At 34.7% G+C, this 26,815-nt stretch overlaps 1 protein-coding gene across 2 annotated transcripts in view; it reads left to right on the forward strand.

Annotated features, from left to right (window-relative positions):
• The window catches only part of SYCP1 (synaptonemal complex protein 1), a 143,848-nt gene that overhangs the window by 82,351 nt on the left and 34,682 nt on the right, over nt 1–26,815 (forward strand). For both annotated transcript variants that reach the window (XM_021690082.1, XM_021690083.1), the window contains exons 21-25: nt 3,284–3,346; nt 3,516–3,578; nt 22,681–22,797; nt 23,196–23,306; nt 24,452–24,544. In XM_021690082.1, coding sequence (XP_021545757.1) covers nt 3,284–3,346; nt 3,516–3,578; nt 22,681–22,797; nt 23,196–23,306; nt 24,452–24,544 — 447 coding nt within the window. The remainder of the gene's footprint in view (nt 1–3,283; nt 3,347–3,515; nt 3,579–22,680; nt 22,798–23,195; nt 23,307–24,451; nt 24,545–26,815) is intronic.

The raw sequence follows: 26,815 nt of genomic DNA on the forward strand, positions 1-26,815 counted from the left end.
AAAATTCAAGGTAAACTGGGAAAGTTGATAAAATATTACAAAATGATATTGGGCTAAGATTAAAATAAGAATGATGAGCATTAACACAAAAACATTAAAGACAATTTCTTTTTTAAAAAGATACTGCAATAAACTGGGAGTATGTATATTTTTGTAGAAATATAAGACTAAGTTTTATGATTCCATTTCTGAAAGATATGCATAGAAGAAAATAGAAATTCTGTTAACATTTTAAATATGATGACAAATAATGTTTTTTAGGCTCGCAGCATTGAATGTGAAGTTTTAAAAAAAGAGAAACAAATGAAGATCTTAGAAAACAAGGTATTATCAAATGGAAAAAAGCGTTTTTGAGAAAAGAGACTTCGTAACAACAGTATGACTAGGTTCTTTAGGACCAGCCTTTACACTGGTCCTAAAGAGATTTCAATTCTCTTTGAAGGCTTTAAGGAATAATTTTGGATTTTTACTGCAGGTTTCTTTGAAGAAGCTCTGGGTTCAGGAGTTTTGTACAGTGCTTCAAAGAGCAAAGTTTCATTAAACTCCTCTTTAGTTATCTCTTCCCTTTCCCCAAATTTTACACTCTTAGCAGCTATATTTGTTGCAGATATCTTTAGAGTGGCAAGATGCTTTTTAAAGATTATTGTTGGACATTTCTCTCACTCATATAATGAAAGGAGCTACAGAAAATTTTCTGCTCTCTTTATGTGAAGTTGTGAAGTGTTTTTACTGTCTGGCTGTCCATCCCAATTCACTTCTCCTGTCTCCACACATTTATCCTAAACTTGATCTTCTATATAGTAAGTAGTCTGGAAAAGTATAGTTCATCTCTGAAGTTCTGACCTCTGATAACACCATTTTATTCTGCCTAGAATTGTGGTGAATAAAATTCTTTGTTTCTATGCCTGTGAATTATATTACTTCGAGATGAACTGTGATTGGAAAAAAAAAACCTGGTAGTTTAAAGCCTTTTCAAGAATTCTGGGAATTTGGGGCACCTGGGTGGCTCAGTCATTAAGCGTCTGCCTTTGGCTCAGGTCATGATCCCGGGGTCCTGGGATCAAGCCCCATATTGGGCTCCCTGCTCCATAGGAAGCCTGCTTCTCCCTCTACCATTCCCCTGTTTGTGTTCCCTCTCTCGCTATGTCTCTCTCTGTCAAATAAATAAAATCTTAAAAAAAAAAAAAAAAAGAATTTTGGGAATTCTACCAAATACATTTATTTTCATTAGCCCTAAATTTGGAGATTATTTAAATTTAAAAGGTGTGACTAATTAATTTTCATTAGCTTATTCAGAAAGAGAGGAGGAGAGTAAGATGGGCAGTCAAATTACGTTCAAAGTTGATAGTTTTGATGTCATTATTTTAGTAAGATACACACTTATTTTTGGATTGTAGTAACGCTAGTTCTAAAGATGCCTTTATAGGAATACCAATACCTGAAGTCTTTTCAGGTCTGATTCTGCTTTTTGTTCTTTCTGCTGATGTTTACGCATTGATTCTTAATTCTTTTTTTTTTTTTATGATTCTTTGGAATTTTATCTATGGGACTTCTTTGAGGCTTGTGTCAAAGTTTATATCTTCCCAAAAAATTTTCTTGGGAGCATTATTTACCAGGAGCCATTTTAAATTAAATTCTCCATTTTAGGTTTTTCCAAATTATAGAGATAGCATGAATTCAGGCTATAAACTCATGTAAGGCTATCTCATGGCTACAAATTTTCAGGGAAGATTTTGATACCTTTCGCTCAGTGCTAGTGTCAAGACAGACAAGTTTTCTTGTGACCCTTCTGTGTGGCAGATTTATTTTTTACATTTTCATGGAATAGGTAGTCTTTTGAGTTTGTGGCTTTATGCAGGGTTGTCTTATTGAATTCCTCACCTTTAGTGAGCTCTAAGTTTTTTTTTTTTTTTTTAAGATTTTATTTATTTATTTGACAGAGAGAGAGACACAGCGAGAGAGGGAACACAAGCAGGGGGAGTGGGAGAGGGAGAAGCAGGCCTCCCGCAGAGCGAGGAGCCCTATGCGGGGCTCGATCCCAGGACCTGGAATCATGACCTGAGCCGAAGGCAGACGCTTAATGACTGAGCCACCCAGGCGCCCCTGAGCTCTAAGTTTTATCTCCTATCTCCCTTACACTAGGTAGTTTCAGCAGATGTCCTTAGCTGGCTTTGGTGTTACCCCCAAACCTACTGTTATCACTTTACAGTTGTAATTTCAAGTAAGCAGATTCCTTATTTTGTAGCCATTTCCTTTTAAATTATCTTTATCAGGAAGGTTGTTCAGAGTATACAGGTGGCTTTTCTGCCCAAATTGGAAATCCTTGATTTTTAAAATAAGTAAAAATTGTATGCACAAATAATTGCACCCGCTAATGTATTTATACCAGTAAAATTGGCATGAAAATCACCAAAATGTTTCTCATCTTTCTGTAGCTTTTCTTCGTTTTCTTTTGAGTTTTCTGAAGTAGACCATTTAGGGGTTGGGCATATTAAAAATGAGATATTAAACAGCTGTGCCATGTATTACTCATGTTTTAGCATAATAGCCAATTATGACTGCACGTGGGTTTTGCAATAAAAATATTTAGCAGAGTATTTTGTGCTGAGAGATTAAATTTTTTTCCATTGGAGTTTCTTTCTATTTTGATGGAAATCAGTACAACTTACATATCTGTAATGTTTTAGGACTGTTTCGAAATCTGTGCTGCTTTTATGGTACTCCAATTATTTCTTAGTCCAATCATGCCAGTGTACTCAGGTGAAATAGTCTCTCAAAGTAAGATATAAGAAAGTGGTTTAGGTGTTGTTTCTGAAAGAAGAGTTAGAATGTAGTTAGGAGGAGATAGAGTATCACATTTTTCCCTTTCCCCAAATATAAAAAGTAAAAGAGACTCAGAAATGAGAAATGAGGAATAATGAGTAAGGAAGAAGGCAAAGTTATATATATCTTACCTCTGGCTGTAGCTTTTCAAAATCCAATTAATAATACAATTCAGCCTTTTATATAGAATTGACCAAGAGGCACATTTTCCTTAAAGTAATTGAATTCATGTGTTCTTTAAGTAGGTTAAGAAATGTGAAGAATTTCAAATTTGTATTGATAAAATCTTTATTAAAATTTATGCTTGATCACATAATTTTTTACATTAATGGAATTACTAAACTACCTGATTTTTATAGTGACCTTTATATTATTTTATGCAATATTTTTGTTAGTTTGAAATTACTTATTTTGACTGGAATATTAAATAAAATAATTATAATTTCTCATAATTTTTTAGTGTAACAATTTAAGGAAACAAGTTGAAAATAAAAGCAAGTGTATTGAAGAACTCCAGCAGGAGGTATGTACTGATTCTCAAAATTAAACTACTAAAGAAAAATGATTTTTTTCACTACACCTCTAGAGAATAATGCTTTCCTTTCCTTTAGTACTTTCAGTCTAAGTCAGTAACAGGGCAAAATTGAATCATGTTGTTACTAAGCATAATTCTTTATTTTAATTTTTTACAGAATAAGGCCTTAAAAAAAAAGGGCACAGCAGAAAGCAAGCAACTGAATGTTTATGAGATAAAGGTATTTGGAATGTTTATTTTTGTTTTTCAAATACTAGTAAGTAGATGAGAACTTAATTTAACTTATATTGTAGTAGTTATTTTCAAAGATTCTTTTGAGACTGTAGGAATCAATCCTTTTAATAGAGTGCTTGTCTGTGACATAACTGTATCAGAACAATCTAAGCAGCTTAAATATATGAATATGTGTGGTATATGTGTGTATTCATATTCCTTACCCATACCTTCAAATTTGAGATTGAGTAGGTTTGGTATATAATATGTAGATAATCTACATATTATAGAGGTCTATATATGATTATCCTGCTGCACAAGAAGTTTGAGAACCATTGATTTTATAGAAACAAGTTAAAGTTAGGGAATGTCAGCTATGATGTCAGAGCCCTAATTTGTTTATTATCATATTCCTAAGTCTTTGAACAACAACTGACAGTAAGTACTCAAATAGTTTTTGAGTCTTGAATGGAAAACTGTGGTTCTCAGTGTTTGAAAGATGTTCCTTTTCTAGGAAAGCAAAAATCTTATACCTTCCTTTTAATACTATTTGAGATTAAAAATATATAAACATTGTGTTAAAAATGAAAAGAATTCTCAAACTGCTGGAATCCTATAGAAAGATAATTGATAGCATATATCCTGTAATTCAGCCTCCTATAGGTAGAATCAAGAGAAATATACACAATATTCATAGCAGCATTACTTGTAGTAGCCCTAAAATGAAGATGACACAGATAACCATTAGTACAAAAATAAGTCAATAGGAAATTACTCTAAGATGACCCAGATGTTGGAATTAGGAGGTAAGTTCATTTATATAGTTTTTATAAGTATATTCAAAGATGGAGAGTATGATTATAATGAATAAATGGAGAATCTCAGTGAAGAAATGGAAACTTTAAAAAAGCATCAAATGGAAATTGTACCATTGAAAAGTAAAATATTTTAAACTTCAAACTTCAAAGGTCCTTGTAGTAGATTGAAGATGGATGAAAAGAGTGACAGTGAACTTGAAGGTGGATCAATAGAAATGATTAGTCAGAGAAACATAGAACAAAGATTAAAAAAAAAAAGGAAGGGTTCCTCAGGCACCCGTGGAACAATATCAAGTGGTTTTAAATGTGTAACTGGAGACCCTAAGAAGAGGGGAGAAAGAGAATAGGGCAAAAGAAAGTTATTTGAAAGATTTCTTAAAACTTTCCCACATTTAATAAAAAGCAGAAACTTGCAGATCTGTGGCTTTTAGCAAATCCAGAGCAAGATAAACAGAAAATGATAAACCCAAATAAAGAGAAACTTTTAAAGCAGCCAGAGAAAGGGGAAACAATGATACAAATAAGGGCTGACCTTGAATCAGGACAGTGAAGGCCAGATAACAAAGGAATGACACATGTAAAATGGTGCCAGAAAGAAACTATCAAGCCACAATTCTGTATGCAGCAAAAATAAGGACACTGAGAGTTGTACTAAATGTGTTAAAGACATGCTAAAGGAATTTTTTTCCATCTGAGGGAAAATGACATCAGATGAAAACTTAAATCAATGGATGGAATGAGAAAACTAGAAACAATTATGTAGATAAATATAAAAGGCTATATATATTTTTCTTAATTTTTAAAGTGTATATATGGCTTCTTTAAGAAGTGCCATATAGAGTGCATAGGGGAAGGGAGGGTAAAATGAAACAAGATGAAACCAGAGAGGGAGACAAATCATAAGAGACTCTTAATCTCAGGAAACAAACTGACGGTTGCTGGAGTGGAGTTGAGTGGGAGGGATGGGGTGGTTGGTGATGGACTTTGGGGAGGGTATGTGCTATGGTGAGCACTGTGAATTGTGTAAGACTGATGAATCACAGACATGTACCCCTGAAACAAATAATACATTATATGTTAATAAAAAAAAAGATATATGATAACCATGGCGCAAAGGGCAGGAGGATAATACGACTATTTTGTTGTAAGATTTTTACATTATATGTGAAATAGTACTCTATTAAGTCTTAAGTAGACTATGGTAAGTTAGTGATACATATTACTCTCCCTAGAGCAGCCACTATAAAATAATGCAAAGAAACATAGTGAAAAGCCAATAGAGGAACTGAAATGGAATACTAAATAATTTTTTTTCATTGGTTGTCAAATGATCCTTTATTGAAATATTTTCCTTTGTAATTCTTAACTTAGTTGGGCATTCTGTTGCACACTATTGTTGTCATCTATGATATCATGAGGGTGGTGGCCATCAACATATAAGCTCACAGATTGGGCAGTCCCCAGGATCTCTTTAATCGTTCCAGAGAGTCCTCTAGCTAAAGATTGGTGCTGCATCTGTTGGGCTTTGTTGACAATCTCATCAGAAGTGGTATTTCCACTGTGCTTAATGTTTTTCTGCTTTTTGTCTCTTGGCGGTTCCTTGAGGGCTTTGATAATCAGGGCAGAGGCAGAAGGTACCACTTCAATCTGGGCTTTCTGTTCTGAATGATCCGTTTCACTGTAATCCTCAGATCCTTTCATTCACTGGTTTCCTTGGCAATATCATCACCAACGTTTTTTGGAGACAGACATGGGGGCTGATCTTCAGGGCTGGGGCAGATGTGGCACCAACTTCCCCAGTGGTGCCCTTCAGGTATACAACTTTGATCTCACTGGGGTTGAACTTAGGCAGCATGGTGGAGGCAGCTGTGTCAGATGAACCTGGATTTGGGACGACCTAAGACAGTTGCACCTTCATCTCCTCTGAGCCAAAAACCAAAAAGTGGAATACTAAAAAATTTTGATAAAGCCAAAAGAGAAGCAGAACAGAAAAAGATGCTATGAAAAAGATATGTAGATTAGAAAAGAATAAGTTAAACTATCTCTTTTTTTTAGATTTTTATTTTATTTGAGAGAGAGAGAGAGAGAAAGTGCACAAGTAGGGGGAGGGGCAGAGGGAGAGAGAGAAGCAGACTTCCCACTGAGTAGGGAACCTGATACAGGGGTTGATCCCAGGACCCCAAGATCATGACCTGAGCCGAAGGCAGATGCTTAACTGACTGAGCCACCCAGGTGCCCCTAAACTGTCTCTTCTTAAGTGATATATTTGTCTATATTAAAAATTCTAACGTTTCTACCAAGTTGCTAGTGTACTAGTAAGTGAACTTGGCAAAGTCACTGGATACAGAGTTGATTACCAAAAATCAATTGTATTTCTGTCTATTGACAGTTACTAACTGAAAAACAATATCACAGTAGTATCAAAATCCATATAAAGAGACAAGTTTAACAAAATATATGAAGATTCATACACTAAGAAGTACTAACATTGCTGAGACAAAGAAGACCTAAGTAAATATACATATTCATGTTCATTGATTAGATGCCTTGATTTCTTTAAGATGTCAAATTTTCCCAAATTGATCTAGAGAGTCAGTCAATCCCCATCACAAGTCCAGCAAATCTTTTTTTTTTTTTAAATAGACCTTAACAAGCTGCTAATAAAAATGCAAAGGACCCAACAATTTTGGAAAAAAAAGAATGAAGTCAGAGGATTTAGGCTGCCTGATTTGAGGATTTACTGTAAAGCTACAGTAATCACGGTAGTATATTATTATATTTAAGATAGACAAAGAGATCAGTGGAATCGAATGGAAAGTTTAGAAATAGACTAGTTGATGTATAGTCCATTGATTTTTCAACAGAGGTGACAAAAAAAATACAATGGGAGAAATGAAAGTTTTTTCAACAAATGTTTTAGAGTAACTGAATATCCATATGGAGAAAAAACCCTCCTAACTCAAACCACAAACAAAAGTTAATTTTAAATGGGCTATAGACCTAAAAATATTGAACTCTAAAGCCTCTAGAGGAAGATATAGTAGAATATCTTCATGGCTTGGAGGTCAGCAAAGATTTCTTAGGGCACAGAAAGCAATATTCATAAAATTATGATAAATTAGACTTCATCAAAATCTGAAAGATCTACATTTCAAAAGGTGTCTTAAGAAAATAGCCAAGATACATGGGCGCCTGGGTGGCTCAGTCATTAAGCGTCTGCCTTTGGCTCAGGTCATGATCCCAGGGTCCTGGGATCGAGTCCCGCATCGGGCTCTCTGCTAGGCGGGAAGCCTGCTTTTCCCTCTCCCACTCCCACTGCTTGTGTTCCTGCTCTCACTATCTCTGTCTCTATCAAATAAATAAATAAAATCTTAAAAAAAAATAGTCAAGATACAAAGAAGTTGCAAATACCGACAAAAACATTTATTTGACAAATGACATATTGATGAATAGGTACTATAAAAGTATTGGTGAAGTTGTAGATCATTTTGAATTCTTATACATTGCTGGGGAGAATGTCAAATGGTGCCATCACCATGGAAAGCAGTCTGGTGGTTACTCAAAAAATTAAAAAGAGAATTAACCGTATGATCCAGTAATTCCACTTCTGGGTATATGCCTAAAAGAATTAAAAGCAGGGTCTCAAAGAGATATGTGTCCACCCATGTTCATAAGCAGCATTTTCATGATAGCCAAAAGATAAAAGCAACCCAACATTTATTGATTTATTGTCCATATTTAATGGACAAACAAAATGTGTGTATACACACACACACACTCACACACAGTGGAATATTACTCAGCCTTAAGAAAGAAGGAAATTCTGATAGATGCTACAGTGTGGATAAACTTTGAGGACAAAAGGACAAATGGTGTATTATTCTACTGATATGAGGTACCTAAGAGTAGTCAAATTCATAGGCCAGAGAATGGTGGTTGCCAAAGGCTGTGGGGAGGGAAAAAGTGGAGTTGTTTAATGAGAACTGAGCTCCAGTTTTATAAGATGAAAATAGTTCTGGAGATTGGTTGCACAATAATATAAACTAACTGTACAGTTAAAAGTTAAGATGGTAAATTTTATGTTATAGGTGTTTTACCACAATAAAAAATAAAAATGTTGGCAAAAGAATAGACACTTCACAAAGGAAATGTACAAATGACTAATCAGCTCATGAAAAAAATGTTCAACACTATAGTTCTAAGAAATGAAAAATAGAACCACAATGAGATATAACTACATGCAGAACCAGCTGCATATTTGTAGGGCTCAGTGCAAAATGAAAAGGTGGGGCACCTTTCATTAAAAATTTCAGGATGACTACAGAATCATTAATCAAAAATCATTAAAAATTTCAGGATGACTACAACACAGCAGGAAACTAAGTTCAGGGTGTTGTATCATTACACAGTTCTTATGCCCATGAAGCTGAGCACTGCCCACAAGAATGGCTGAAGTTAAAAAGACTGTCAACAACAAATGTTAGTGAGGAGGATATTGGTTAACCAGGACTTTCAAACATTGTTATTAGGAGTGTAAAATAGTACAATCACTTTGAAAATGCTTTGGTTATTTCTTGTAAAACTAAGCATACATGATTCAGCAATTATTTTCAGATATTTACATAAGAGAAATTAAAACATGTTTACTAAAAGTATTGCACAAGAATGTTCATAGCAGCTTTATTTATAAAAAACTAGAAATAATTCAGATGTCCATTAACAGGAGACTAGATAAACAAATTTGTTATATTCATGCAATTGAATATTACTCAGCACTAAAAAAGACCTACAGAAACATGGGTGAATCTCAGAACATAGCAATATAATCTCTATAACAAGAGAATATATTTGGCATGATTCCATTTAAGTGAAGTTTTAGAATAGACCAAGCCAATTTATAGAGACAGCAGAACATTTGTTGCTTCTGGGAAGTGGATTTTAGACTGCAAATGGGCATAAGGGTACTTTCTGGGATGATGGAAATGATCTATATTTTGATTTATGTTATCATTACATGGCTGTAAAGACATTTGTCAAAGCTTGCCAAATTGTTACACTAAAAATAATTCTGCATTTTATTGCACATACATTATATCTGGATAAAGTTGAACTCGTTGATGAAGCCTCCAGGGCCTAGAGTTCTCTTTGTGAAAAGGTTTGCAATTTATCATACAATTTCATCAATAGTTGTAGTGTTATTTTGTTATTTCTTCAATTTTGGTAAATAATATTTTTCTGGATTTTGCCCAGTTCGTCTACATTTTCTATAAAATTGTCTGCAGCATCTATAGTTATGTTCTCTTTTCAATCTTGGTGTTGGTTATTTGTGCCTTCTCTTATTTATTTTTTTTTAAGTTTTTATTTTAATTCCAGTTAACGTTCAGTGTAATATTAATATCAGGTGTATAATATAATGATTAAACAATTCCATACAACGTCTGGTGCTCATCTCAAGTGCACTCCTTAATCCCTATCACTTATTTAACTCATCCACCCTGCCCACCTTCCCTCTGGTAACCATCAGTTTGTTCTCTATAGTTAAGGGTCTGTTTCTTGGTTTCTCTGTCTCTTTTTTCTCTTTGCTCTCATTTGTTTTGTTTCTTAAATTCCACATATGAGTGAAATCATAAGGTATTTATCTTTCTCTGACAGACTTATTTTGCTTAGCATTGTACCCCTTCCTTAGCATGTCAATTGCAGATGGCAAGATTTTGTTCTTTTGTATGGTTGAGTATATTCCATTGTGTGTGTATATAATGTTATATATTATATATGTATATGTCATATATATTATGTATATATTACATATTTATCCATTCATCTATGGGTGGACATTTGGGCTGCTTCCATAGTTTGCCTATTGTAAATAATGCTGCATTAAGCATAGAGGTGCATGTATCCCTTCAAATTAGTGTTTTTGTATTGTTTGGGTAAATACCCAGGAGTGCAATTGCTGGAGCATAGGGTAGTTCTATTTTTAACTTTTTTAGGAACCTCCATACTGTTTTCCAGAATGGCCGCACCAGTTTACATTCCCACCAACAGTACAAGAGGGTTCCTTTCTTCCACATCCTCACCAGCACGTTTCTTGTGTTTGATTTTAGCTATTCTGACAGGCGTGAGGTGATAACTCATTGTGGTTTTGATTTGTATTTCCCTGATGGTAAGTGATGATAAGCATCTTTTCATGTGTCTGTTGACCATTTGTACATCTTCTTTGGAGAAATGTCTGTTCATTTCTTTTGCCCATTTTTCAATTGAATTATTTGTTTTTTGGGTGAGTGTTATAAGTTCTTTATATATTTTGGATACTAACCCTTCATTGGATATGTCATTTGGAAATATCTTCTCCCATTCTGTAGGTTGCTTTTTAGTTTTGTTGGTTGTTTCCTTCACTGTGCAGAAGCTTTTTATTTTGATGTAGTTCCAATAGTTTATTTTTGCTTTTGTTTCTTGCTTCAGGGGACCTTTCTAGAAAAAAGTTGCTACAGCTGATGTCAGAGCAATTACTGCCTTTCTCTTTTCGAGGATTTTTATGGTTTCAGGTCTTACATTTAGGTCTTTCATTCATTTTGAATATATTTTTGTGTATGGTGTAAGAAAGTGGTCCAGTTTCATTCTTTTGCATGTTGCTGTTCAGTTTTCTCAACACCATTTGTTGAAGAGACTGTTTCCCACTGGATATTCTTTCCTGCTTCGTTGAAGATTAATTGACCACGTAATTGTGGGTTTATTTCTGGATTTTCTATTCAGTTCCATTGATCTGTATGTCAGTTTTTTTTGCCAGTACCATACTGTTTTGATCACTACAGCTTTGTAATACAACTTGAAGTCTGGAATTGTGATGCCTTCAGCTTTGCTTTTCTTTTTCAAGATTGCTTTTGTTATTTGGGGTCTTTTCTGGTTCCATACAAATTTTAGGATGGTTTTTTTTTAGTTCTGTGAAAAATGCTGTTGGTATGTTGATAGGGATTGCATTAATGTATAGATTGCTTTGTGTAGTATAGATATTTTAACACTATTTGTTCTTCCAATCCATGAGAATGGAATGTTTTTCCATTTCTCTGTGTTGTCTTCAATCTCTTTCATCAATTTTTTTTAAAGATTTTATTTATTCATTTGAGACAGAGATACAGAATGAGGGAGCATGAGCATGGGGACAGGCAGAGGGAGAGGGAGAAGCAGGCTTCCCGTGAAGCAGAGAGCCCGATGTGGGGCTCGATCCCAGGACCCCAGGATCATGACCTGAGCTGAAGGCAGACACTTAACCATCTGAGCCACCTAGGCGCCCCTCATCAATGTTTTATAGTTTTCAGAGTACAGGTCTTTTACCTCTTAAGTTAGGTTTATTCCTAGGTATCTTATTATTTCTGATGCAATTGTAAATGGGATTGTTTTCTGCTGCTTCATTATTGGTGTGTAGAAATGCAACACAACAGATTTCTGTACATTGATTTTGTATCCTGTGAATTTACTGAATTTATCAGTTCTAGCAGTTTTTTGGTGGTCTTTAGGGTTTTCTATATACGGTGTCATGTCATCTGCAAATAGTAAAAATTTTACTTCTTCTTTCCTTACTGATTTGGATGCCTTTTATTTATTTTTGTTGTCTGAATGTTGTGCCATTACTATGTTGAATAAAAGTGGTAAGAGTGGACACCCTTGTCTTGTTCCTGACCTTAGGGGAAAAGCTCTCAATTTTTCCCCATTGATGATGATGTTAGCTGTGGGTTTTCATATATGGTCTTTATGATATTGAGGTATGTTCCCTCTAAAGTCACTTTATTAAGGGTTTTTATTATGAATGGATATACTTTGTCAAATGCTTTTTCTTCATCTGTTGAAATGATCATATGTTTCTTATCCTTTCTTTTATGGATGTGATGTATCATGTTGATTGATTTGTGAATATTGAACCACTCTTGCAACCCTGGAATAAATCCCACTTGATCATAGTGAATGATTTTTTTAAAATGTATGATTGGATTTGGTTTGCAGGTATTTTATTGAGGATTTTTGCATCTATGTTCATCAGAGATACTGGCCTATAGTTCTCTTTTTTTTTGTGGTGTCTTTATCTGCTTTTGATATCAGGGTAATGCTAGCTTCATAGAATGAATTTAGAAATTTTCCTTCCTTTTCTATTTTTTGGAATAGTTTGAGAAGAATAGGTACTAACTAGCCTTTAAATGTTTGGCAGAATTTGCCTGTGAAGCCATCTAGTTCTGGACTTTTGATTTGTTGGGAGTTTTTTGATTACTGATTCAATTTCATTGCTAGAATTCAGTATGTTCAACTTTTCTATTTCCTTCTGATTCAGTTTTGAAAGATTGTATTTTTCTCGCAATTTATCTGCGTCTAGGTTGTCCAATTTGTTGGCATGTAATTTTTTCATTATATTCTCTTGTAATTGTGTTTTTGTGTTGTCAGTTGCTATTTTTCCTTTTTCATTTCTGATTTTGTTTGAGTCCTCTCTCTTTTATGAGTCTGGCTAAAGGTTTATCAATTTTGTTGATCTTTTCAAAGAGCCAGCTCCTGGTTTCATTGATCTGTTCTATTGTTAATTTAGTTTCTCTTTTGCTTACTTGTGCTTTAATCTTTATTATTTTTTTTCCTTCTTTTGGTTTTGGTTTTTTTTTTCCCCATCTTTTTCTAGCTTCTTTTAGTGTAAGGTTGGTTTTTTATTTGAGAATTTGTTTGCATCTCCATGCAGGCCTTATATTGCTATGAACTTTCCTCTCAGAGCAGCTTTTGCTGCATCTTAAAGATTTTGGACTGTTGTGTTTTAATTTTCATTTGTCTCCATGTAGTTTTGGATTTCCTCTTTGATTTCTTGGTTGACCCATTCACTGTTTAGTGTTATGCTATTTAATTTTCATGTATTTGTGTTTTTTCCAAATTTTTTTCTTGTGGTTGATTTCTAGTTTTATAGTGTCATGGTCAGAAAAGATTCATGGAATGACTTCAGTCTTTTTTAATTTATTGAGACTTATTTTGTGGCCTAATATGTAATATATTCTGGAGAATGTTCCATGTGCTGTTGAAAAGATTGTATATGCTGCTGTTTTAGGATAGAATGTTCTAAATATATGTTAGATTCATGTGGTCCAATGTGTCACTCAAAGCCACTGTTTCCTTTTTGATTTTTTGTTTTGGTGGTCAGTCCATTGATATAAGTGGGGTGTTCAGGTCCTCTACTGTTATTGAATTACTGTTGATTACTTCCTTTATGTTAGCTGCTTATGTATTTGGGTGCTCCCATCTTGGGTGCATAAATATTTACAGTTGGTGTATCTTCTTATTGGATTGTTCCCTTTATGGTTGTATAATGTCTTTCTTTGTCTCTTGTTACAGTCTTTGTTTTAAAGTATATTTTCTCCAATATAAGTATTACTACCCTGGTTTTCTTTCCACTTCCATTTGCATGATAAATTTTTTCCATCCCTTCACTTTCAATCTGCATGTGTCTGTAGGTCTGAAATGAGTCTCTTATAGGCAACATATAGATTGGTCTTGCTTTTTTATCCACCTATCATCCTGTGTCCTTTGATTGGAGCTGTTAGTCCATTTACATTCCAAATAGTTATTGATAGCTTTGTACTAATAGCCATTTTGTTACTGTTTTATGGCTGTTTTTATAGTTCTTTTTCTTTATTCTCTTGCTCTCTTTTCTCACTGTTTGCTGCCTTTTTTTCAGTGATATACTTGAATTCCTTTTTATTTTTTGCATATCACTAGTTTTTGATTTGTGGTCAGCATTGGGTTTGTATATAACATCTTTTGCATATAACAGTCTCTATTAACTTAAGTTTGAACCCATTCTTTATCCCCTGCCATGTTTTAGGTATATGGTGTCATACTTTACATTGTTTTTTTTTTTTTTTTGAGAATCCCTTGACTGATTTTTGTAGATGTACTTAATTTTATTGCTTTTGTGCTTCCTCCTTTTTTAACTCCTGCTTATGGTCTTTTTTTTTTTTTTCCCACTCCAAGAGTGCCCTTTAACATTTCTTGTGGGGCTGGTTTAGTGATCATAAATTCCTTTAACTTTTGTCTGTCTGGGAAACTCCTTATCTTTCCTTCTATTCTGAATGATAGCCTTGCTGGATAGAGTATTCTTCATTGCAGATTTTTTCTTTCAGCACTTTGAATGAATCATACCACTCCCTTCTGACCTGCTAAGTTTCTGCTGAAAAATGACGAGCAAAGTTTCTGCTGAAAAAGTCCTTACAGGATTTTCTTTGTATATAACTATTTTCTCTTGCTGCTTTTAAAATTCTCTCTTTATCACTACTTTTTGCCATTTTAATTATTATGTGTCTTTCTATGGACCTCCGTGGGTTGATTTTGTTGGGGACTCTCTCTACCTCCTGGATCTGGATTTCTTTTTCCTTCCCCAGATTTGGGGAGTTTTCAAAGCTTTTATTTCATCAAATAAAATTTCTTCCTCCTTTTCTCTCTCTTCTCCTTCTGGGATCCCTATAATATGAATGTTATTGTGCTTGTTGGTGTTGCCCAGTTCCCTTACTGTATTTTCATTTTTTGTTATTATTTTTTCTCTCTCCTGTGCAGCCTGATTACTTTCATTACTCTGTCCTCCAGGTTGCTGATCCATTCTTCTGCTTCCTTCAGTCCACAATTTATTTAATATAGTGTATTTTTAATTTCAGTTATTGAATTCTTCATCTCCAATTGGTTGTTTATTATGTTTTTTGTCTCTTTATTAAGGGTCTCACTGAGGTCCTCCAATCTTTTCTAAAGTCCAATGAGTATCTTTATGACCGTTACTTTAAATTCTCTATCAGGCATATTACTTATCTCTGTTTTGTTTAACTCTTTTGCTGTGATTTCATCCTATTCTTTCATTTGGGACATATTTCTCTGTCTCCTCATAATGTCTAACTCTTGGTGTTTCTATATATATATATATATATATATAAAATCAACTACGTTTCCTGCTCTTGAAAGTAATGGCCTTATGAGAAAGAGGTCCTGTAGTGCCTTGCAGTGCAATGTCCTCTGTTCACCAGAACCTGGTGCTTCAGGAGTGTCTCCTACATGTGTTGCATATGCCCTACAGTTGTGGCTGAGCTGTTTTTGCCTTCATTCCAGTCATCTGTGATGGATTTCTTTGTTAGTTGTGGGCAGAGTTTGCTCCCTGTGTTGTTAGTGGGTCATTCTGGAGCCACCTTGGGCTTTTGCCAGAGATGTGGTAACACTGAACTGCTGGGTACTTTCTCTGTGTTTTCACACAGAAATTCACACAGAAATTTTCATTGGTGGGTGCAGCCTATGGTAAGACCAGGGGGCCTGCCCCCAGCTCACTGCTGGGTCTGCAGATGGACTTGCATGTGTGGTTATCTTCCCCTCGCCCCAGGATAGGAGTTACTTTGGAGTGGTGCTGGTCCCTGTTGGGGCTGCTTACACCATGCTAGGCTTGTGGCACCACTTTGGATGGGCTTTGGCCAAGGGTTTATTGGAGGGGCAGGTCCACAGGAGAACACTGGGGTGGAGTGTGCTGTGTTAGGAAGGTTTGTGCAGCTCTGTTGTGGCCGGGGACCTAGAGCAGAGGCCTGGCAGGAGGGGCTAGTGTGTGCTGCTAGAAAGTTAAGTTGTGAGTCTAGGTGCCACACTGGTTCCCACAAGTGTCTGTGTGTCTAGGCTGGGAGGAGAATGATGCCTGCCAGCTCTTTTGTTCTTGGAGAATTCTCCTAATAATCCCTACACCTCTAGCACACACTCTGAGATCAGTAAATAAATCTCCTGCCCATGTCTAGGCATTTTTCAAACTGCTGCTTCTATGCTGTATTTCCGTGGGGCTGTTATGCTGTCTCTTTAAGGGTGGGGACTCAGTTTCCTATCACCTTCCCAGTTCTCCCAGAGCCATGCCTGCTGATTTTTAAAGTTCCAGGTGTTAAGCCCTGCTGATTCTGAGAACTCCGTAAATCATTCCCCTCTCATTTTCATACACGTTCCCTGTGCCTGGTGTGCTTGGAGAGGTTCTGGTCTCCTCCCCTTTCCATTATGTTTCCTGGCCTATGGAGCTTATCCCTCCAAGGAATAGTCCTGCAGGTACCTTTTGCTCCCAATTGTGTCTCAACCCTTCATACCCTTTTGATGTGGCCTCTTCTCTACATTTAGCTGTGGAGAGTCTGTTCTGACACTTTCAGGTCCTTTTCAAGGTTATTTACACTGATGTGGGTGTATCTAATTGTATCTGTGGGATGAGGTGAGTTTAGGCGTCCTCCTACTCTGCTATATTCCTTGGAAGTATACAACATGTATATTTTTTAAGTTTTTATTTAAATTCCAGTTAGTTAACATACAGTGTAATATTAGTTTCAGGTGTACAATATAGTGATTCAACACTTCCATACAACACCCAGTGCTCATCACAACAAGTGTACTCTTCAATCCCCATCACCTATTTAACCCATCCCCTCACCCATTTCCCCTCTGGTAACCATCAGTTTGTTCTGTATAGTTAAGGGTCTGTTTCTTGGTTTGCTTCTTTCTCTTTTCTTTCCCTTTGCTAGTTCGTTTTGTTTCTTAAATTCCACATATGAGTATTTGTCTTTCTTTGACTGACTTGTTTTGTTTAGCATAATACTCTGTAGCTCCATCCATTGCAAATGGCAAGATTTCATTCTTTTTTATGGCTAATATTCCAGTGTGTGTGTGTGTGTGTGTGTGTGTGTGTGTGTATCTTCTTTATCCATTCATCAGTCGATGGACACTTGTGCTATTTCCATAATTTGGTTATTGTAGATAATGCCTCTATAAACGTTGAGGTGCATGTATCCCTTTGAATTAGTATTTTTGTATTCTTTGGGTAAATGCCTAATGGTGCAATTGCTGGATCGTAGGGTAGTTCTATTTTTAACTTTTTGAGGAACCTCTATACTGTTTTCCAGAGTGGCCGCACCAGTTTGCATTCCCACCAACAGTGCACAAGGGCTCCCCTTTCTCCACATTCTTGCCAATACCTATTGTTTGTTATGTTGTTGATTTTAGCCATTCTGAGGGGTATGAGGTGATATCTCATTGTAGTTTTGATTTGTATTTCTCTGATGATGAGTGATGTTGAACATCTTTTCATGTGTCCAATGACCACCTGTATGTCTTCTTTGGGAAAAATGCCTATTCATGTCTTCTGCCCATTTTTTAACTGGATTATTTATTTTTGGGGTGTTGAGTTTTATAAGTTCTTTATAGATTTTTGGATACTAACCCTTTATTGGATATGTCCTTTGAAAATATCTTCTCCTATTCGGTAGGTTGCCATTTAGTTTTGTCAATTATTTCCTTCACTGTACAGAAGCTTTTTATTTTGATTAAGTCCCAGTAGTTTATTTTTGCTTCTCTTTCCTTTGTCTCAGGAGACATATCTAGAAAGAAGTTGCAGTGGACAATGTCAAAGAGGTTACTGCGTGTGTTCTCCTCTAGGATTTTTATGGTTTCAGGTCTCATATTTAGTTCTTTCATTCATTTTGAATATATTTTTTGTGTAGGGTATAAGAAAGTGGTCCAGTTTCATTCTTTTACTTGTTGCTCTTCAGTTTTCTCAACACTATTTGTTGAAGAGACTGTTCTCCCCCCCCCCCCCACTGGATATTCTTTCCTGCTTTGTTGAAGATTAGTTAACCATATAGTTGTGGGTTCATTTCTGGGCTTTCTATTTTGTTCTGTTGATCTATGTGTCTACTTTTGTGCTAGTACCACACTGTTTTGATCATTACTGTTTGTTATATAATTTGAAGTCTGGAATTATGATGCCTTCAGCTTTTCTTTTTCAAGGAACATGTATTTTTAATCATAGTTGAAAGTTAATACATTTACTATGAACATCATTATGCTAATATATTTGAAAAACTTGAAGCAGATTAACCAAAAAACAATCTCAAAAAAAATAATTTGCCTGGGTTGTCTTATTACAGAGATTGAATCAACAATTTAAAATCTCTTAAAAAGCAAACTTTAAACTCAGATGGTTTTATTTTTTATTTTTAAAAGATTTTATGTATTTATTTGACAGAGCAGGAAAGCACAAGCAGGGGGAGCGGCAGAGAGGTGTCCCTCCTCTGAGCAGGGACCCTCATGCGGGGCTGGATCCCAGGGACTCTGGGAACATGACCTGAGCAGAAGGCAGTCGCTCAACCAAATAAGTCACCCAGGTGCCCCAAAACTTGTGGTTTTAGATGGGAGTTGTATATGTAGCAAATCTACAAGAATCTATAGATGAATTAATACAGTTATTAAATGTGTTTAATAATGTTGTTAGATATATGGTCATTACAGAGAAATCATTACTAGTTTTACAAATTTGCAACAAGCTATTAGAAAATATAATTTAGGGGCTCCTGGGTGGCTTAGTTGGTTAGGCATCTGACTCATGATCTCAGCTCAGGTCTTGATCTCAGGGTTGTAGGTTCAAGCCCTGCACTGAGCTCCACACTGGATGTGGAGCCTACATAAGAAAAAGAAAATACAATTTTAAAAATAGATGATTTATGTGAAAACGCTGTTTTTTTTTTTCTAAATTGATCTACATTTTCAATTAAAATTTCACCAAGGATCTTTGTAGAACCTGACAAATTGGTTTTAAAATTTAAATGTAAGAGCAGTAGGCCAAGAATAACTAAGGCATTTCTCAAGAGGAACAAGGTGGAGTAAATGTGCCTGACCAGATATAAAGATTAATTGTGAAGCAAAGGTAATTAAGAGCATAGTATTGGCACAGAGGTAATCAAATGAGTTTAACAGAAGAGAGAATCTAGGCAAAGATCCATGCATAAGTGGTAATTTTATATAATACGAGGGTAGTATTATGGATATGTAGTGCTGGAACATTTGACTCTTCATATATCAAAATATGAAATTGTACCCCTACGCTACATATAAAAATGAATTCCTTAGGGATGTAATGTTAAAGGCAGGACTTCAAACTGTTTGAGAAAAATACAGAATATCTCTGGGTTGTCTTATTACAGAGATTAAATCAACAATTTAAAATCTCTTAAAAAGCAAACTTTAAACTCAGATGGTTTTATTTTATTTTATTTTTAAAAGATTTTATGTATTTATTTGACAGAGCAGGAAAGCACAAGCAGGTGGAGTGGCAGAGAGGGGTCCCTCCTCTGAGCAGGGACCCTGATGCGGGGCTGGATCCCAGGACTCTGGGATCAAGAAAGATTTCCTAAGCAATGTAAAAAATACAATCATGTTTGAAAATATTGAGAAATTCACATATACTATAATTAATAATTTTTGCTTATTTAGAAAGCAAAGAGACAAACCTAATATTGGGAGAAATATCTATTATACATATATAATGAACAAAGTATTAGAATCTATAATTAATAAAGAATTTCTATAAATCATTAAGATGAAGCAACCAGATAGATAAATGAAAAACCTGAATAGAAATTTCACAGAATAGAAAACATGAAGAATTAAACATAAAATTTTTAGGAAAATACAAATGACAAAACTTCAGTCAAAGCACTTTTGACTGTTACTATCAACTGTTGGTGAGGTTGTGAAGCAGGCGAAACTCCTAACACGCTGTTGCTGGGAATTTAAATTGATACGTGTACTTTGTGGCAAATAACGTCATTATCTTGTAAAGTTGAACATGCGACCTGCCCTATAACCAATTTGAATTCTAGGTATATACTACAAAGAAATATTACACATTTGTACCAGGAGATACAAGAACATTTATAGCATTATTGTGTATATTGTCCCCAAGTTTGATACAATTCAGTGTCTGAACAATTGAATACATAAATAAACCACAGTATATTCATACAGTGGAACACTGCTTAGCATTGAAAATTAAGAACTATGTTTACACTCATCTGAAATAAACTGCCAAATGAAAAATGCAAGATAGAAAAATAAACATACAATGAAAACATTTATATAAAGTTCAAAAACAAATTCTGAAATATTGATATATAATTATTCAGTAGAGCTATAAAGAAGAGCAAGGGAAAAATGAATATTAAGAATATTTGTTACAGGGCGCCTGGGTGGCTCAGTTGGTTAAACGACTGCCTGGAGTCCCAGGATCGAGTCCGGCATCGGGCTCTCTGCTCAGCAAGGGGTCTGCTTCTCCCTCTGACTCTCTTCCCTCTCGTGCTCTCTGTCTCTCATTCTCTCTCTCTCAAATAAATAAATAAAATCTTTAAAAAAAAAAAAAAAGAATATTTGTTACATTTGAGGGGTAGAAGGGGAACACTAATGAAGAGAAGCACCCAGAAGTATTTATCAATATTGATAATATGCTCTGTCTTAAAATTGATGGTTGACTCATGAGTATAGAATAGAGTCTGATTCTTTGTTAAATTACCTATGCCTCCCTTCCCCAATTCCTATCCCTCCCATATATGTACCCTACTCCTCAATTCTAATTCAGCTGTATGGTAATAAGTGATTCTAGAGGGTGGGTGGCAATTAAGGTTTCTCTTTCTTTCAATAATTTCTATATTTGAGTCATGTCTACATGACTCAGTAAATTTTTGTACAAACATGAAAACAATAGAAATTAAAGATATTCTTTATAGAAAATCTCTCCAAGACTATGCTTTTTCATGAAATCTACTTTGTTTTCCTCATTTGCTTATGCTTTTAGTGTCATATATAGAATCCATTGCTAGATCCATGAATGTTAACTCCTATTTTTTTTCTGAGTTTTATAATTTTAGCTATTACATTTAGATCTTTAATCTATTTTGAGTTAATTTTTTTATATGATATGAGGTTAAGGGTCCAACTTACTCCTTTACATGTGAATATCAGTTGTCTCAGCAACATTTGTTAGAGTATTCTTTCCCAATTGAATTGTCTTGTTATTCTTATTGAAAATAAATTGACCATTTATGGCTTTATTTCTGGATTCCCAATTCTATTGCCTTGATCTATATTTTACCTTATGTCAGTATCACAGTTCTGATTATGGTATATTTGTCATAAATTTTATTACAAATGATTACAAATCATAAATTGGAGGTTATGTGTCCTCCAACACCCTTTTTTTTTCAAAATTGTTTTGGCTACTCAGGGTCCCTTGTAATTCCATATAAATTTTAGGATCAGCTTCTCTATTTCTGACAAAAGATAGTTGGAATGTTGGTAGAAATTTCATTGAATGTATCAAAGGACAGTATCAAGAGAGTGAAAGGCAACCCACAAGATGGGAGAAAATACTAGCCAATAATATATTTGGTAATGATCTGGTATCCAGAATATATAAAGATCACTTCCAATTCAACAACAAAAGCCAATCACAGAAGGACAGATGCTTCATGATTCCACTTTTATGAGGTATGAGTGAAACTTACAGAAGCAGAGATTAGAATGGAGATTAGAATGGGTAAGGGGGGGGCGCCTGGGTGGCTCAGTCAGTTAAGCGGCTGCCTTCGGCTCAGGTCATGATCCTGGAGTACCGAGATCGAGTCCCGCATCGGGCTCCCTGCTCAGCGGGGAGTCTGCTTCTCCCTCTGACCCTCCCCTCTGTCATGCTCTCTGTCTCATTCTCTCTCTCAAATAAATAAATAAAATCTTTAAAAAATATATATTAAAAAAAAAAAAAGAATGGGTAAGGGGGAGGGGAAAATGGAGACTTCTTCAACTTGTATAAGGTTTCCAGTTATGTAAGATAAATTAGTTTTAGAGGTCTGCTGTACAGCACGGTACCTAAAGTCAACAGTACTGTATTGTGAACTTAAAATTTGGGAAGAGGATAGATCTCGTGTTAAAGTGTTTTTATGGTAGAAAACAAAGGGCTAGAAGGAAACTTTTTGAGGGGATGCATTATGTATATTAATTGTGGTGATGGTTTCATGGTGTATGCATATGTCTAAACTCATCAAATTGTGTACATTAACTATGTGTAGTTTTTTGTGTATATCCGTTACACCTCAATAAAGCTGTTCTTTAAAAAAGAATACACTTTTTCTTCGAATCACATGGGTATTCTATCCAAATGGAATAGTCACTGTAATAAAACCTAAACCTGAGACCAAATAATTTAAATATTGCTGAGAAATGCATTAAAAATAAAATATGGCTGCTTTTAAAATATTACTTGTCAGGACTAAATATGTATTTTAGGGGTTTTGTGAAAAATCACATCTCACCATATGAAAAATGTAAGGAAAATGATCCAGCCATAATTTCAATGAATCAGTAATGTTTTAAGATTCACAAAACCACAAAATGAATACAGAATATTTTCAAGTAATCCATAACATTTACTAATGTTAATGTTATTTTCTTTACTCAAAGGTCAGTAAATTAGAATTAGAACTAGAAGGTACCAAGCAGAAATTTAAAGAAATGACTGACAGCTATCAAAAAGAAATTAAGGACAAAAAGATATCAGAAGAAAATCTTTTGGAAGAGGTAGGAAAAACTAAATATTTTGAAAATTTGTTATATTAAAACTATTTATTTATTAGCATTTTAAGAGAAAAGCAATTCTTAATCTTGTTATGATTTTTAAAATATTTAATAAATTTATATGAGACGGTTAGTTTTATAGAAGCTTAAAAGTATCTTTGTTTTCTAAGTATTTTTATGTATTTTTTATTTTGAGAAGATTAAGTGGTCATTACAGTGTTATACTATCATCTTACTTGATAGAACACCCTAAAATAAACCAAAACAGAATGCATTTTTTACTTGGCTTTCCTAATTTCCTGGTGTTTGATTTCTGCATTTTATTTAAGTAGTATATATGGTCTTTGCGTTTAAGTTGAATTTGTTTGTGCATTAATTTTAAGAAATACTTTACTTGATAGGTTGAGAAAGCAAAAGTAATAGCTGATGAAGCTGTAAAATTACAGAAAGAAATTGATATACGATGTCAACATAAAATAGCTGAAATGGTAGCACTTATGGAAAAACATAAGGTAACGTGTGTGTGATGAGAACTATTAATTAGAGCTATACTTACGCATAAAGATGGTGAAATCAAGATAGCATTCTGATTTGTCAGAAAATTATGCAATAATGACTGATTAGAGTTAGAATACTCTTGATCTCCTGTCTCTCTAAGTTCAGGTCTTAACCACACAAAGCTGAGTTTGGGTGACACTTCCTTGAGAATATCTCTCCTTGTCATCTATTATGTATGGAAGTAATCCTTTTTCTTCTGAATTTTCCTAGTACTCTCTTACAGCACTTTCCACCTTATATCTATTTAAGTACATCCCCAGAATATGTATCTGGTAAAGGATATAAATATACCTTTATGTATGTCTAACACATATTAGGCTAAACAAATTTTTATCAGTGGTATAAATAGATGAAAGAATTAATGTTTGTTGTGTTTGTGAGTATGTTTTATTTTTTGTTGTTTTAAAAGTAATCATTCTGTTATGGAATTCAGCTTTATTCCCTTCAATATCTGGAGAGAAGAGGTGGGCTATACCTACCTATTCATCTTTAAAATTGTTGGTGGGATTTAATATATGAGGTAACCAATGAGGATTAAAAAGTATTTTAATAATAAATATTAACAAAATTCATAAAAATATTATGAACTCATAGATTTAAACATATTTGGTATGTCTCAATCCAGTCTAATCCTTGACGCTCAAATTGTTCCTCTTTTGGCCAGTGGGAGGCTCTTCAAACTAGTGAGCCAGTCCTTTTGACTTGACCCTAATAAACTCTGACAGCTTTTTGGCTTTCTATTATGATAAAATGTTCAAGACTCATCTTGTATTTCCTGCCCCAGATCTGGAATCAGTAACTTTTCTAAGAGGTCTTGGTGTTTCTAGCCTATATTTTAAATTATGAAATTCAACATTTTCAATTAAAAAGAATTTTTTGTTCTTGTATTTGATTATTTTCAAGACTGTTTTCTGTGTTTCATTGTTTATGTTATTTGAATAAAAATGACTTGAAAAATCAGAAAAAAGCTCAAATATATATATCACTGAATTTATTGACATTTTCTGTGAATATTAAATGCATAAGGATTACCAGTATTATTAAAACATAATTTATTTGTGTTCTAATATACCTAAAATATTTTCTCTGTTTATTGTAGCACCAATATGATAAAATAGTTGAAGAAAGAGACTCAGAACTAGGACTTTATAAAAGCAAAGAACAAGAACAGTCATCAATGAAAGCATCTTTGGTGAGATACAGAACAAATAGCAGTAAAGCCAGTTTTCATATCAGCATGGCTGGTGGTAAAGAATAATATTAAATAAAACCATAATTTTTGTAGAATCAAAGAATTTTAGATTTTAAAAAAGATCTTACAGGTTTTATAGTTAAATGGTTTTCCAATTTAATTTCTGAAGTGGTAGAATAAACTTTTTTTCAAATGAATAAATACAAACTCCAGTTACAAATAAATTTGGAGCTCTGATAGAGATTGGGAGAGGAGGAATGGGATAGATTGGGAGAAGGTGAGGAGGAGAGAGATATACGTAGTGTTAAATATTTCTTTATAGAAAACTATAAAAAATTTGTCTAAATGAAATCCTTAGTCATGTTCAACTAGCAGCCTTCATATCAGTAGTCTTTTTTTTTTAAGTAATTTTTAAAAAAAATTTTATTATGTTAGTCACCATACAATACATCATTAGTTTTTGATGTGGTGATCCACGATCCATTGTTTTCGAGTAACACCCAGTGCCCCATGCAGTACGTGCCCTCCTTAATACCCATCACTGGGCTAACCAATCCCCCCTCCCCCCTCCCCTCTAAAACCCTGTTTCTCAGAGTCCATAGTCTCTCATGGCTCATCTCTCCCTCCAATTCCTCCCCCCATTTTTCCCTTCCTTCTCCTAGTGTCCTCCATGTTATTCCTTATGTTCCACAAATAAGTGAAACCATATGATAATTGACTTTCTCTGCTTGACTTCTTTCACTTAGCATAATCTCCTCCAGTCCCATCCATGTTGATGTAAAAGTTGGGTATTCATCTTTTCTGATGGCTGAGTAATATTCCATTGTATATATGGACCCCATCTTCTTAATCCATTCATCTATTGAAGGGCATCTGGGCTCTTTCCACAGTTTGGCTATTGCGGACATTGCTGCTATGAACATTGGGGTGCATATGGCCCTTCTTTTCACTACATCTGTGTCTTTGGGGTAAATACCCAGGAGTGTAATTGCTGGGTCATAGGGTAGCTCTATTTTTAATTTTTTGAGGCACCTCCACACTGTTTTCCAAAGTGGCTGTACCAACTTGCATTCCCACCAACAGTGTAAGAGGGTTCCCCTTTCTCCACAACCTCTCCAACATTTGTTGTTTCTTTCCCTGTCCATTTTTGCCATTCTAACTGGTGTAAGGTGGTATTTCAATGTGGTTTTGATTTGAATTTCCCTGATGGCTAATGATGATGAACGTTTTTTCATGTGTCTGTTAGCCATTTGTATGTCTTCTTCACAGAAGTGTCTTTTCATATCTTCTGCCCACTTTTTGACTTGATTATTTGTTTTTTGGGTGTTAAGTTTGAGAAGTTCTTTATAGATCTTGGATACCAGCCCTTTATCTGTAGAGTCATTTGCAAATATCTTCTCCCATTCTGTGGGTTGCCTCTTTGTTTTGTTGACTGTTTCCTTTGCTGTGCAGAAGCTTTTTATCTTGATGAAGTCCCAAAAGTTCATTTTTGCTTTTGTTTCACATCAAGGTCTTTCATCCACTTTGAGTTTATCTTTGTGAATGGTGTTAGAGAATGGTCGAGTTTCATTCTTCGGCATGTGGCTGTCCAATTTTCCCAGCACCATTTATTGAAGAGACTGTCTTTTTTCCATTGCATGTTTTTTCCTGCTTTGTCAAAGATTATTTGACCATAGAGTTGAGGGTCCATATCTGGGTTCTCTATTCTGTTCCATTGGTCTATATGTCTGTTTTTGTGCCAGTACCATGCTGTCTTGGTGATCACAGCTTTGTAATATAGCTTGAAATCGGGCAACGTGATGCCCCCAGCTTTGTTTTTCTTTTTCAACATTTCCTTGGCGATTCAGGGTCTTTTCTGATTCCATACAAATTTTAGGATTGTTTGTTCCAGCACTTTGAAAAATGTCATTGGAATTTTGATCGAGATGGCATTGAAGGTATAGATTGCTCTGGGTAGCATAGACATTTTAACAATGTTTATTCTTCTGATCCATGAGCATGGAATATCTTTCCATCTTTTTGTGTCTTCTTCAATTTCTTTCATGAGTGTTCTGTAGTTCCTAGAGTACAGATCCTTTACCTCTTTGGTTAGGTTTATTCCGAGGTATCTTATGGTTTTTGGTGCTATTGTAAATGGAATCGTTTCTCTAATTTCTCTTTCTACAGTTGCGTTGTTAGTGTATAAGAAAGCAACTGATTTCTGTGCATTGATTTTGTATCCTGCCACATTACTGAATTGCTATATGAGTTCTAGTAATTTGGGGGTGGAGT

Source organism: Neomonachus schauinslandi, chromosome 4 (genome assembly GCF_002201575.2).
Source record: "Neomonachus schauinslandi chromosome 4, ASM220157v2, whole genome shotgun sequence".
NCBI classification, from domain to species: Eukaryota; Metazoa; Chordata; class Mammalia; order Carnivora; family Phocidae; genus Neomonachus; species Neomonachus schauinslandi.